Source organism: Garra rufa, chromosome 1, assembly GCF_049309525.1.
Source record: "Garra rufa chromosome 1, GarRuf1.0, whole genome shotgun sequence".
Lineage (NCBI taxonomy): Eukaryota > Metazoa > Chordata > Actinopteri > Cypriniformes > Cyprinidae > Garra > Garra rufa.
In genome coordinates this window covers 46,730,320-46,742,773 of record NC_133361.1, presented here as the reverse complement: position 1 = coordinate 46,742,773, position 12,454 = coordinate 46,730,320, and the positions used below count along the sequence as shown (strand labels likewise).

The following is a 12,454-nucleotide window of genomic DNA, read 5'->3' as shown; positions in this document are numbered from 1 at the left end:
TTACATTTAAGGACAGAATATGTTACACTTTAAGAATTGGCCAGTATTTTGAACATCTGCAGTAAATTTCCATTATTACATCATGTGTGGGTTTAAATAAAAAGGAAACTGAAATTAGGTTGAGGAAGTTTTATTCGGAAACTGAACAAGCTGCGCTGGTGTTCACCCATGAATGGAACCAGAAACAGTATCAACTACAGGTAAAACGCTACACGTCTGAAGAATGTCACGTTAAGAGTTAAAACACACACACTCGCTCACAGGCACACGTGTGCATCCATACGTTTCACGCACACTTAGTAAACTTGCACATCAATACCTTGATTAACACAACGGTCTCCATGGTAATCAATGATTACATACCCAAAGAAACTCCACAAATTTCCCACAGTGCAATTCACCTACCTATACAGATATACATGTATATACTTCTGATACACATACACTCATGTAATGTATTTAGATAATCATGATCTCAATAAAGACTTTGATCCATTTAACTGTTTAATGAACATCTCAAAATCTTCATAAATAATCATCAGAAACAAACAAAAAAAACAAACAGCAATAATCCATCTTTTTTACATTTAGGTCCTTAACATCAGTGTTTGAATTTAAATGGTCCCAAAAGTGAGAAAACAAAACGACGGATGATTTGTTCTTCAAATAAGAATAAAATTATGACAAAATAAAAGAAGAATGACAAACAAGTGTAGCCTAGGAGAAAGAGGGCATCTATTTAAACACACACACACAGGACAAGAGCAATAGCTACACAGCGCATTTACAAGGGGAACGCACGTCAGGCTACTATACACAGAGAGGAAGTTCAATCACACATTCACTTGCAAACAGCACACTCACGGTACACGCATGCACGCAAAAATTCCTCTCTCATCGTTTCGGGTGGTGAAATTACTCAATGTGTATCATTAGGAGGATGTTTGTGTTGGTGCTTGTGTGTGTGTGTTTGTGTGGTTGATGGTTGTTCATGTGTAAGAGATAAGAGCGATTAACCCTTGGTGGACAGGATAAGAGCGACAATTAGCCCGTAGAGCCCCAGAACCTCAGCGAAAATGAGAATCAGGATCATCCCCACGAACAGGCGAGGCTGCTGGGCCGTGCCCCTCACTCCTGCGTCACCCACGATACCAATGGCGAAGCCAGCTGCAAGACCACTTAGACCGACGCTCAGTCCGGCACCAAGGTGCAAGAAACTCCTAAAGAGAGAGACAAATAGAGAACATGGATTTTGTTATATCTTTTTTTTTTTTTTGAAAATACATATTTTTACATTATGTAGACAATATCTCATTACTACCAAAAATAATATATAGAAATAATATTTACATTAAATAATATTAACAAAAAGAACAATACAGTTACACCTCCATGTACAGATACAGCAACAGTCTTTATATATTTATTTATTTATTAGGGGTTGACCAATTATCAGGGCAGATATTAAGAATTTTTAGGTTATCGGTATCATTCATTTTCAAAACCGATTTGCAGATAAAATAATTAAAAATCATGTAAGGAGTTTTTGTCAGAGGCCTTTTTATTCTTAATTTTATATATATCTCGGATGAAAATATCGGTTATCGGTCTACTTGATCTGTAATATTAGGCATTGGCCCTGAAAAAAACAAAACAAAACACACTGGTCTACCCCTAATATATTGATTTATTAATTAGGGGTCGACTGATTATCAGCGACCGATATTAAAAATATTTATTGTTATTGGTAATGGTCATTTGACGATAAAAAATTAAATAAAAATCTATTTGCCGATAAAATAATTTTAAAACATTTAAAGAAAGCTTTTATCATAGCCCTTTTTATTCTTAATTTTGACATTAATTTTAAGTTTTACACCAGACATATCGGTTTACTGGATCTGTAATAATCAGTATCGGACCTGGAAAACACCTATTGGTTGACCCCTAATATATTTATTTACTTATTAGGCTTTTTATCAGTGCCTATATTAAGCATTTTTATGGTTTTCGGTATCGGTCATTTTAAAAACTGATTTCCCGATAAAAAAATTTAAAGAAATTAAAAAAAATTATTATAAAGTTTTTGTCAGATCCCTTGTTATTCTTAATTGACATTAATTTTAGTTTTTATACCAGACAAATATAATCGGCTAAAAATATTGGTTAACGGTCTACTTGATCTGTAATAATTGGGTTCAGCCATGAAAAACACCTTTTAGTCGACCCCTAATATATTTATTTATTTGCTTATTAGGGGTCGACTGATTATCGGCACCGATATTAGGAATTTTTATGGTTATTGGTAGTGGTCATTTTCAAAAATGATTTGCCAATAAAATAATTTAAAAGCATTTAAATTCGGAGCCCTTGTTATTCCTAATTTTCACATAAATTTTTAATTTTTTAATCAGACATACACACACATATATATATGTAGAAAATATTGTTAATCTGTCTACTTGATCTGTAATAATCAGTATCGGCCCTGAAAATCTATCAATTCTAATTGTTTTATCTATCTTTTGTCTAATATTTTCTTATAACAATATTTTTATTTGTCAAACATTACAAAGACAACATAATGTAGAAAGTAATTTGGATTTTTTGATTAGAACCAAAAGAATAGTAACCACAATAAACAATACATAAAGATAAAGTAAGTGTCTCTTTAACTGTTCATATACGCTTACAATCTATCAATTCTAATATAATGTCATATCTTTTTTGTAACAATATATTTCATTTGTTAAACATTATGTGAAGTCAACACAAATCTAAATGATTAAGATTTTCCATTTTTATCAAAAAAAAAAAAGAACTAAACCCTTTCACCTCCATTTACAGATAGAGTAAGAGCGCCTTTAGTTGTTTATACACCTTTAAATTCTAATATAGTGTTATATCTAGATTACTCTTATATGAAACAGATATTACAGTCAGCTACAACATTACTCAGCTACCAATAAAATGTATGCTATTTTTTGTTAAGGAAGCTGAGAGTGACTCGTAGGAAAATCCTAAGCAGACAAGAGACACAAGCGAAGTGTGTGACTCACTTGTAGAGCGAGACATTGTCAGAAATATTGTTGGCAATAAGTACAGCCACCACCAGGCCGTAGATGGCAATAATACCCGCCATGACCACAGGAATGATGGACTTCATGATCAGCTCCGGCCGCATCACTGACATGGCAGCAATGCCTGTGCCACTCTTGGCCGTCCCATATGCAGCACCCAATGCTAAAAAGAAAGGAAATAGCAATTAACATGTGCAAAGAGACAGGGAGAGTGAGAACAAGCACTTGTGACAGGTTAAAGTTTAATGAATGCAGGACAAGGCGCACGTTGTAGGTTTAGGCAAATACTCAACTAATGAACACCATTCTAACACATACGTCTTAAAAATACAAACAAGCTGTTTTAGGAATACGTCGTAATAATCATTATAAGGCTGGGACACTACAAGTTAAACCATAGTATTTCAATGCACTGCTCAATTTTGCTTCCATAACTTGTCCTCTTTCAGATTAGCAAAAAGAAAACATCCAAAATATACATGTAAGTGTTTATTTTATTACAGTTTATCTATTTGCATCTTTAAATTTCAACTGCATTATATATACACTACCAGTCAAAAGTTTTTGAACAGTAAGATTTTTAATGTTTTTTTAAAGTCTCTTCTGCTCACCAAGCCTGCATTCATTTGCTCCAAAGTACAGTAAGTAATACATTTACTATTTAAAATAATTATTTTATTTGAATATATTTTCAAAGCTGATTTCAAAGCTGAATTTTTAGCATCATTACTCCAGTCACATGATCTTTCAGAAATCACTCTAATATTCTGATTTGCTGCTCAAAAAAAAACATTTATTACTATTATGTGGAAAAAAGCTGAGTAGATTTTTTTTAGGCTTTTTTGATAAATAGAAAGTTCAGAAGAACAGCATTTATCTGTATATATATATATATATATATATATTAAATTCTATAATTTCTTTCCCAAAAAGAAAAAGATATATATACTGACTCCAAGATTTTGAAAGTTTTAGTGTATAATGTTACAAAAGCTTTTCATTTGACATAAATGCTATAATCTTTGGATCTTTCTATTCATCAAAGAATCCTGAAAAAAAATGTACTCAACTGTTTTAAATATTGATAATAAAGGTTTTTTGAGCAGTAAATCAGCATATTAGAATGATGACACTGAAGACTGAAAGTTACTGTTACTGTTTTTGCTGTACGCTGGAACAAATAAATACAGGCTTGGTGAGCAGAAGAGACTTAAACATTAAAAATCTTACGGTTCAAAAACCTTTGACTGGTTTGTTCTCTTAAAATTAGTTTTTTCTCCAGCACTAAGCCAGAATCTCCACTTCAGCAGCACTTACACCAAACGTTTGTTTGATTCATATCTATATTGTGAAGGTTTTTACACAGAGTGTGTTTATAGGTCAGTCACATGATTCACATACATTTTTTCTCATTTTCATTTCCCAGGCTGTTGACAGTATCTTCTAAAAAGAGAAAATCCCTAAAAAAAAGAACGTAATAATTTAGAATCTGGCTTTAACCAAAGGCATTTTTTTTTGTTCTGGAAATGTATACAAATCCAGCAAATCAAACCACTGACTGCCACAGTATTTTATCCCATAGTAAATTATGACAGAACTTTCATTTTTGGAGTGAACTGTCCCTTTTAATTATACAATGGCTAATTTGAAATATTTAAAGATAACATTTCAACTTAACGCCCGCATTAACCTATTCACCTGTGGTGTCTTGCTTTAAAGACTTTAAAAGGCAAGGTCAGCAAAACATTAAGACAGCATCAAAACGCTTTCGTTCTCAGTCACATGACAACCAACGCGAGTCCCTTTCGTTTGTAGGAAGCGGACGACGAGTTGCGTCTAATTTATGTGGATCTTTCCGGGGCCAAGGCACGATGTGCTGAGACGGCACTCGCAAAATTTAAGTGCAATGCCTGTCCTTTGAGTAGAGACAATAAGTGTGGCTCTGAGATAAACCGTTAACGTTAAACAGACAAGGACGTTTTGGTCTGGGCGTGTGGTTTGTGTTTTAAAAATGGCCTGTCGCATTAGATAAGAGCAAACCTGTTTATGTTAATTAAGTAATGCATTTCGTCTTGAGTTGGGAAAAAAAATCAATGGCACTTAATCGGTCAAACGATGTTGCTGATACAGTCTAGACCACTATATATGAAAGACATGAGGTTATAAGAAGATTGTGATGAGAACAACAAAAAATCTGTCGTGTTTCCAACCACAGAGGACAGGACATTAAATAAATGACGTCCTTGCGCAAACATTAAAACCGGAGATTCGCCTCATCAGACAAGACGGCGTCTTGAGTTTAGCACGCAGGGTTCACCGAGCCGTAACAATGAAGGAAATAATGAAACAAAATAAATAATTTATAGACATTACGTCAACTGAGACGTCATGTGCCGTGATGGAAACCTTCGCATCCCTTCTCCTACTACAGGTAACACGGCTCAGCGATTCACAGCCACTCGATCGATAGCAGGCATCGCATGCCATTTACTCAGGCTGCACACTTAATAAAGCATCCAACACTCAATTTAAGGTTAAAATGACGCGTTTCTTACCACTGAACACCATTGCTGCTGAGGCACCCATCACTGCGAAGAAGGGAGAGTACTGGGGGTTCTGGGCGGACATTCTTCTTGCGCGTTCACAAACCTAAAACTAAAGGCAGAAATGGAAGAAGGCTTCAGTCTAGGAGGTTTAGACTCTAAAGAAGCTCTATTGTAGGTTGACAAGTCTTCTAGGAGCAGGAGCGGAGTGCAAGAGATGGTCACGAATCCGACAGGAGCTTGATCGCCGGCGGAGAGGAAGAAAATGGCGAAATGTTGAGTGTCACATGATCAACCATAAGTGCAGGGTCCATTTCCGCTTCTCCAGGGATGACTAATGAATATGCAACATGTTTCTTTCTAGGATTTTGTAATGATTTACCATCACGGGATCTCAGGAAAGATTTTCTGTGTTTTAGTAGAATTAAATATAAGTTGTAAGTTTGGTCTGAGCGTTGGGTGGTTTTGTCGGTTTGACGACACCCCTATTTTTCAGACATTTTTGGTATGTTCCATTGCAGGCTTCCACTACGATCTTTGAATGCATTCCCAGCTCATTGGAATATAGACTTATGAACCAGTTGTTTATCTGGTTGAACTTGTTTCATTCTTTAATAACCGGCAGATGTTGGCCACATATGACATGAATAAGTTTTATCTTTTTTTTTTTTTTTGCCATTAAGCATTTACGAATAAAGCTGGGAAAGCTGGGCTTTCACTTATATTATATTTTAAAAGCTCAACATGAAATAGACCAGATTTCTCTGCAGTGCATACTACAGCTATTTGTAGACCTCCATTTATAAAACTGGAAAAAAGGGTTTACTATAGCATCTATGAACTGCTGAAGAGACGTAGTGTGTGGATGTTGTATGAGGTGTACATTGTCATGTGCTTAGTCTCATGACTTCTAGGCTTGGAGCTGGAGAGTCCAGAGAGGAAGTAAGTTTATGTTACTCACTTTCGGGCACTGGCCTGGGCAGACTAGTGTAATATTAAAACTAGTTAATTGTTCTGTAATGTGTGTGAACTTCCCTTTTAGGTGTTTGATTTTTGGTGTGAATCTGAATGCTGAAAGTTGCACTCTGAATATTCCTTCCTCTTGGGTGCTGATGACAGTCAGCTGAGATTATACTACCTACATTTTACAGTGGTAATTACAGTAAAACAGATAAAGGAATGTGAATAGTAAGCAGATGTGGGAAAGGAAACATTCTTTTCTTGTATTGAATAATAAATAGTGCACATTCAGTGTATACACTATATACTTTATATTATTTATACACACTAGGCCAGACTTTGCATAAAGGGAAAATATTTCTACTGTTTTCTGTCTATAATACATTATTATATCTGTAAACAACAACACCAGTTTCTCAAATATTAAAATATGTAATGCCTTAATGATTAAACTGTTTGGTTAATATTAGTGTTAATAATTTCATAAACCACGTGATGAACATGTAACTTGACAGGAAGTAAAAAAAACAATTAAAACCACATAGGCCTACACTTCCAGTCAAAAGTGTTTTAATGTTTTTTAAATAAATCTTTTCTGATCACTAAGCTTGCATTTTTTGGATCCAAAGTGCAGCAAAAATAGTACAATTTTGAAATATTTTTTACTATTTATTTGTAATTTATTCCTGAGATTTCAAAGCTGAATTTTCAGCATCATTACTCCAGTTACATTATCCTCCAGAAATCATTCTAATATTCTGATTTGCTACTCAAAAATATGTATTATTATTATATTAAAAATAACTGAGTGGAATTTTTTCAGGTTTCTTTGATGTATATGTTTAGAAGAACCTTTTTATTTTAAATATAAATCTTTTGTAACATTATAAATGTCTTTATAATCACTTTTGATCAATTTAAAACATCCGTGCTAAATAAAAGCATTAATTTCTGTAACTTAATGTAAATGTAAATCCACATATTTTACAAGGTGTTTTAAGATGACCCGGATGGCTGAGACTGTTAATGTACGTGGTGCCATTGGATGTCGCTGTGATTCTTTATATTTCGTTTCTTTGCATACGTGGCACTCGCTCATCTGCTGTCCGGTACTGCTCCCTATTGGTTGTCTGTATCCTGCATCACAGAAAACCGACCGGAATCACTTGATCATAGTTTAAATATCTTAATTTTCGTTTGTTACTATTGTCTGGTCATGTTATGGGAGCGGAAGGCTTGTTTGGACGTGTTATATTAATGAATGCACACATATATTAAGCATATGTATTTTCCCAAAACAACTGTAGGGGGCACCCGGATTTGAACCGGGGACCTCTTGATCTGCAGTCAAATGCTCTACCACTGAGCTATACCCCCTATCCATACTATAACCTGATTTAGTGGCTTCTCATGTATATAAACAATATGAAATACAAATAATAATAGTAATAATAACTCATAATATAAAAATAATAGTCTCGTAGACTGTTTGATCATTAAATATAGGCCTATGAATGACACATGAATGATTGTACACAAAAGGCAGTTTCATCCTCACAAAGGCTCTTTATTTTGAAAATCAGTCATTTATGAACATCCATTGACGTAAAATACATGCATTTGATCAGTGGAAAGTTAAAATAATATCCAGACAGCTATAGATCTTAGGGTTTTGTAGTACTGTTTCAGCCATGGTATTTACCTTTGGGGAAATATATATTTAAATACTGTCTTTTAAATAAAAGGGAAGAAAATAATACTGTGGTGTGGGATTTGTGTCAGCTGCTATCCTACAGGAGCAGTGTTTGTGTGACAGAGAGACGGGTTAAGTCTCATCTTGTAAGTGTATCCTGCGTCCTCCAGTGAATTCATGTTACAGCTGCTCCTCATCTCATCATTAAACACACAAAGCTTCTTCCTGTAAGGTGAAACAAAGTACAGTGTAAATATGAGCACAATAACAGACAGAAAGAGGCCTGGTAATATGTGTTATTTTTGCAGCAGGCCTATCTCCAGCTACATTTGGAATAATAGGCGTAATCATTCATTTGTATTTTAACATTATTTAAACATAACCAAAACCTTCTTTATTAGAGTTCGGTCTGAATTCCAAAATCTTCAAGAACACAACGAATGCTGTGAAAATGTAAAAATACAATTAGCTAAAAATCCATCGCCAACCTTTGAGCTCAGATCCTTCCCGAGGACGTGAATCACGCATCCGCTGCTCTCACGACGGTCCATCGATGCTGCCGCGATCAGAGCATGTAGATGATGTAGGACAGGAACGCAAGGCCGATGATGGCGAAGAACATCAATATCAGGATGTCCAGCATGATGTTCGCAGAGCTGCGCGTCCAAAAGATGCGGAGGATGCTCGGTCACCCTGTAGCAGCAGCGATAACAGCTGTGTCCGCTGGACTGGAGACCCTCCCCGCCCGGTGCACACTACTGTCCTCCCTTCTAGAAGATGCAGGAGGCAATAACCGGAGGCAAGCGCTGTAAATGGGATTCTTAATGTGCGTTTTGTTTTGTAGGGTGCAAAATTAGCTCTTTAGGGACAAAGTATGGGGAAAAATGAAGACAACTACACTACCAGTCAAATGTTTTGAACAGTAAGATTTTTAATGCTTTTAAAAAATTGCATTTATTTGTTACAAAATACAGTAAAATCAGTAATATTTGTATTATTTAAAACATCAGTTTTCTATTTGAATATATTTTAAAATCTAATTGTGATCATAGCAGAATTTTCAGCATCATTACTCCAGTCTTCAGTGTCACACGATCCTTCAGAAATCATTTTAATATGCTGATTTGCTGTTCAAGAAACTCGAAGAAGTCTACTCAACAGTTTTCAACATGATAATAATAATGTGTTTTTTGTTGCAGCAAATCAGCATATTAGAATGATTTCTGAAGGATCACGTGACACTGAAGACTGGAGTAATGATGCTGAAAGGAGTAGCTCACTTTCAGAACGAAAAATTACAGAAAAAGGCGTTCATTTGTTTTTTTGCAGACAAAAAAGTATTCTTGTTGCTTTATTATATATATATATATATATATATATATATATATATATATTCATATTCATATGGTTGAACCATTAATGTCACATGGACTATTTTAACAATGTCCTTACTACCTTCATGGGCCTTTAACGTGTCAGTTGTGTTGCTGTCTATGCAGGGTCAGAAAGCTCTCAGATTTCATCAGAAATATCTTAAAGGAGAAATTCACTTCCAGAACAAAAAAAGTTAATTTACTCACCCCCCCTTGTCATCCAAGATGTTCATGTCTTTCTTTCTTCAGTCGTGAAGAAATTATGTTTTTTGAGGAAAACATTTCGAGGATTTCTCTCCATATAATGGACTTCTATGGTGCCCCTGAGTTTGAACTTCCAAAATGCAGTTTAAATGCAGCTTCAAAGGGCTCTAAACGATCCTAGCCGAGGAAGAATGTTTCTAAAAACATTTACAATTTATATAGTTTTTAATCTTTACATAGAGCTAGACAAGATGAGCATTTGAGATTAAAAAGTATATAAATTGTCTTTTTTTTTTTTTTTTTTTTAGAAAATAACCGATCGTTTTGCTAGATAAGACCCTTTTTTCCTGGGATCATTTAGAGCCCTTTGAAGCTGCATTTTGGAAGCTCAAAGCTCGGGGGCATCATAGAAGTCCACTATATGGAGAGAAATCCTCAAATGTTTTTCTCAAAAAACATAATTTCCTTACGACTGAAGAAAGAAAGACATGAACATCTTGGATGACAAGGGGGTGAGAACATTATCTGTACATTTTTGTTTTTGAAAGTGAACTAATCCTTTAAAATTTAGCTTTGAAATCACAGTAATAAATACATTTTTTAAATATATTCAAATAGAAAACTGTTAAATAGTAGAGATATTTTAACATTTTACGGTTTTTGCTGTACTTTGGATCAAATAAATGCAGACTTGGTGAGCAAAAGATACTTTTTTGAAAAACATTAAAAACTTTTGACTGGTAGTAAAAAAACTGTCATGTTTTATAATGGACCTTTAGAATTTGAGATTAAATTAGTGAGAAAATTGCAGTAGGTTTGAAAATTGAGAGGGATGTGTCTGATTCTCAGGAGCTTTGACTTCAGATGCATGTTTAGATGGAGAACCATGACTTGCATGAGGGCAAGGATTGAGTTTACACATACTCACAAGGTTTTTTTGACGTGAGCTTCATATTTTTCCCCTATATTTTCCACCTTTTAGTTCCTTTTCAATAAGCTTCTTGTTTATTTTTGGGTGATTTGTCATTCAATAATGACCATTACTAACAGTGAGACATTATACTACACACTGTCATAGATTTTCCACCAAAAAGTGTGCAAAAGAAGAACAATCTGCTTGAGCTGATCTTGTTAGATTTACACATTGGAATAAAAAGATGGATCAAAACAAAAGTGTGATAATAAGGATTGTAGTATTTAGATTAGCTAATTTGGATACAGCACAATTGTTTTACAAAGGTCAAAGTATATTAGAATCCAATATATACAGTTGAGGTCAAAAGTTTACATACACTTTGTGGAATCTGCATAATGTTAATTATTTTACCAAAATAAGAGGGATCATACAAAATGCACGTTATTCTTTATTTAGTGTTTTATGTGAATAAGATATTTAACATAAAAGACATTTACATATAGTCCACGAGAAAAAATAATAGTTGAATTTAAAAAAATGACCCTGTTCAAAAGTTTACGTCCACTTGATTCTTAATACTGTGTTGTTACCTGAATGATCCACAGTTGTGTTTTTTTGTTTAGTGATAGTTGTTCATGAGTTGTTTGTTCTGAACAGTTAAACCGACAGCTGTTCTTCAGAAAAATCCTTCAGGTCCCACAAATTTTTGGTTTTTCAGCATTTTTGTGTATTTGACTCTTTCCAACAATGACTGTAGGATGTTGAGATGCATCTTTTGACACTGAGGACAACTGAGGGACTCAACTGCAACTATTACAGAAGGGCCAAACACTCACTGATGCTTCAGAAGGAAACACGATTGAGAGCCGGGGGGTTAAAACTTTTGAACAAAATGAAAATGTGTATATTTTTCTTATTTTGCCTAAATATCATATTTTTACATTTAGTACTGCCCTTCAGAAGCTACAGAGGATACTTACATGTTTCCCAGAAAACAAAATAAGTTGAATTTACCCTGATCTTCAAATTAATTTTTTTTACCCCCCTGCTCTTAATGCCTTGAGTGTTTGAAATCATACAGTCATTGCTTGAAAGGGTTCAAATACACAAAAATGCTGAAAAACCTAAGAATTTGTGGGACCTGAAGGATTTTTCTGTAGAACAGTGGGCAGTTTAACTGTTCAGGAACAACTATCACTAAAAAAAAAAAAAAAACATTCAGACAATAACACAGAATTAAGAGTCAAGTGTATGCAAACTTTTGAACAGGGTCATTTTTATAAATTCAACTATTTTTTTTCTTGTGAACTATGTAAACACCTTTTATGTGAAATGTCTTATTCAGGTCAGTACTAAATAAAAAACATGAATTTTGTATGATCCCTCTTATTTGAGTGAAATAATTTTGCAGATTCTGCAAGGTGTGTGTAAACTTTAAACTGTTTACCTTTTGGGGTCATAAAGTTTGTTTCTTTTAAAGAAATAATCAGTCTTTTTAACAAGTATGCCTGAAATAAATCAAAAGTGACTAAAGACATGTATAATGTTATAATATTAATGCTATACTCTTATATTGTTATAATATTAAACAGCACAACTGCTGTTTCTTGAGCACCAAATCAGCATATTTGAATGATTTCTGAAGGATCATGTGACATTGAAGATGCTTTACCATCACACGAATA

General features: G+C 34.2%; 1 protein-coding gene, 1 long non-coding RNA gene and 1 other non-coding gene across 3 annotated transcripts; all 3 read right to left on the bottom strand.

Annotated features, from left to right (window-relative positions):
• Nucleotides 1-114: 114 nt before the first annotated feature.
• atp6v0ca (ATPase H+ transporting V0 subunit ca) lies at nt 115-5,901 on the bottom strand. The gene is made up of 3 exons (XM_073833321.1): nt 5,636-5,901; nt 3,060-3,243; nt 115-1,220 (listed from the first exon to the last, which is right to left on the bottom strand). Exons 1-3 carry the CDS (start codon nt 5,706-5,708, stop codon nt 1,013-1,015), a joined length of 465 nt encoding a protein of 154 aa, XP_073689422.1. The 5' UTR covers nt 5,709-5,901; the 3' UTR covers nt 115-1,012.
• Nucleotides 5,902-7,888: 1,987 nt separating this feature from the next.
• trnac-gca (transfer RNA cysteine (anticodon GCA)) lies at nt 7,889-7,960 on the bottom strand. Its single transcript has one exon. It is a non-coding gene; the product is annotated as a tRNA-Cys (tRNA).
• A 165-nt stretch (nt 7,961-8,125) lies between these two features.
• LOC141325777 (uncharacterized) lies at nt 8,126-9,252 on the bottom strand. Its single transcript, XR_012353843.1, has 2 exons — nt 8,765-9,252; nt 8,126-8,501 (listed from the first exon to the last, which is right to left on the bottom strand). It is a non-coding gene; the product is annotated as an uncharacterized lncRNA (long non-coding RNA).
• Nucleotides 9,253-12,454: the final 3,202 nt, after the last annotated feature.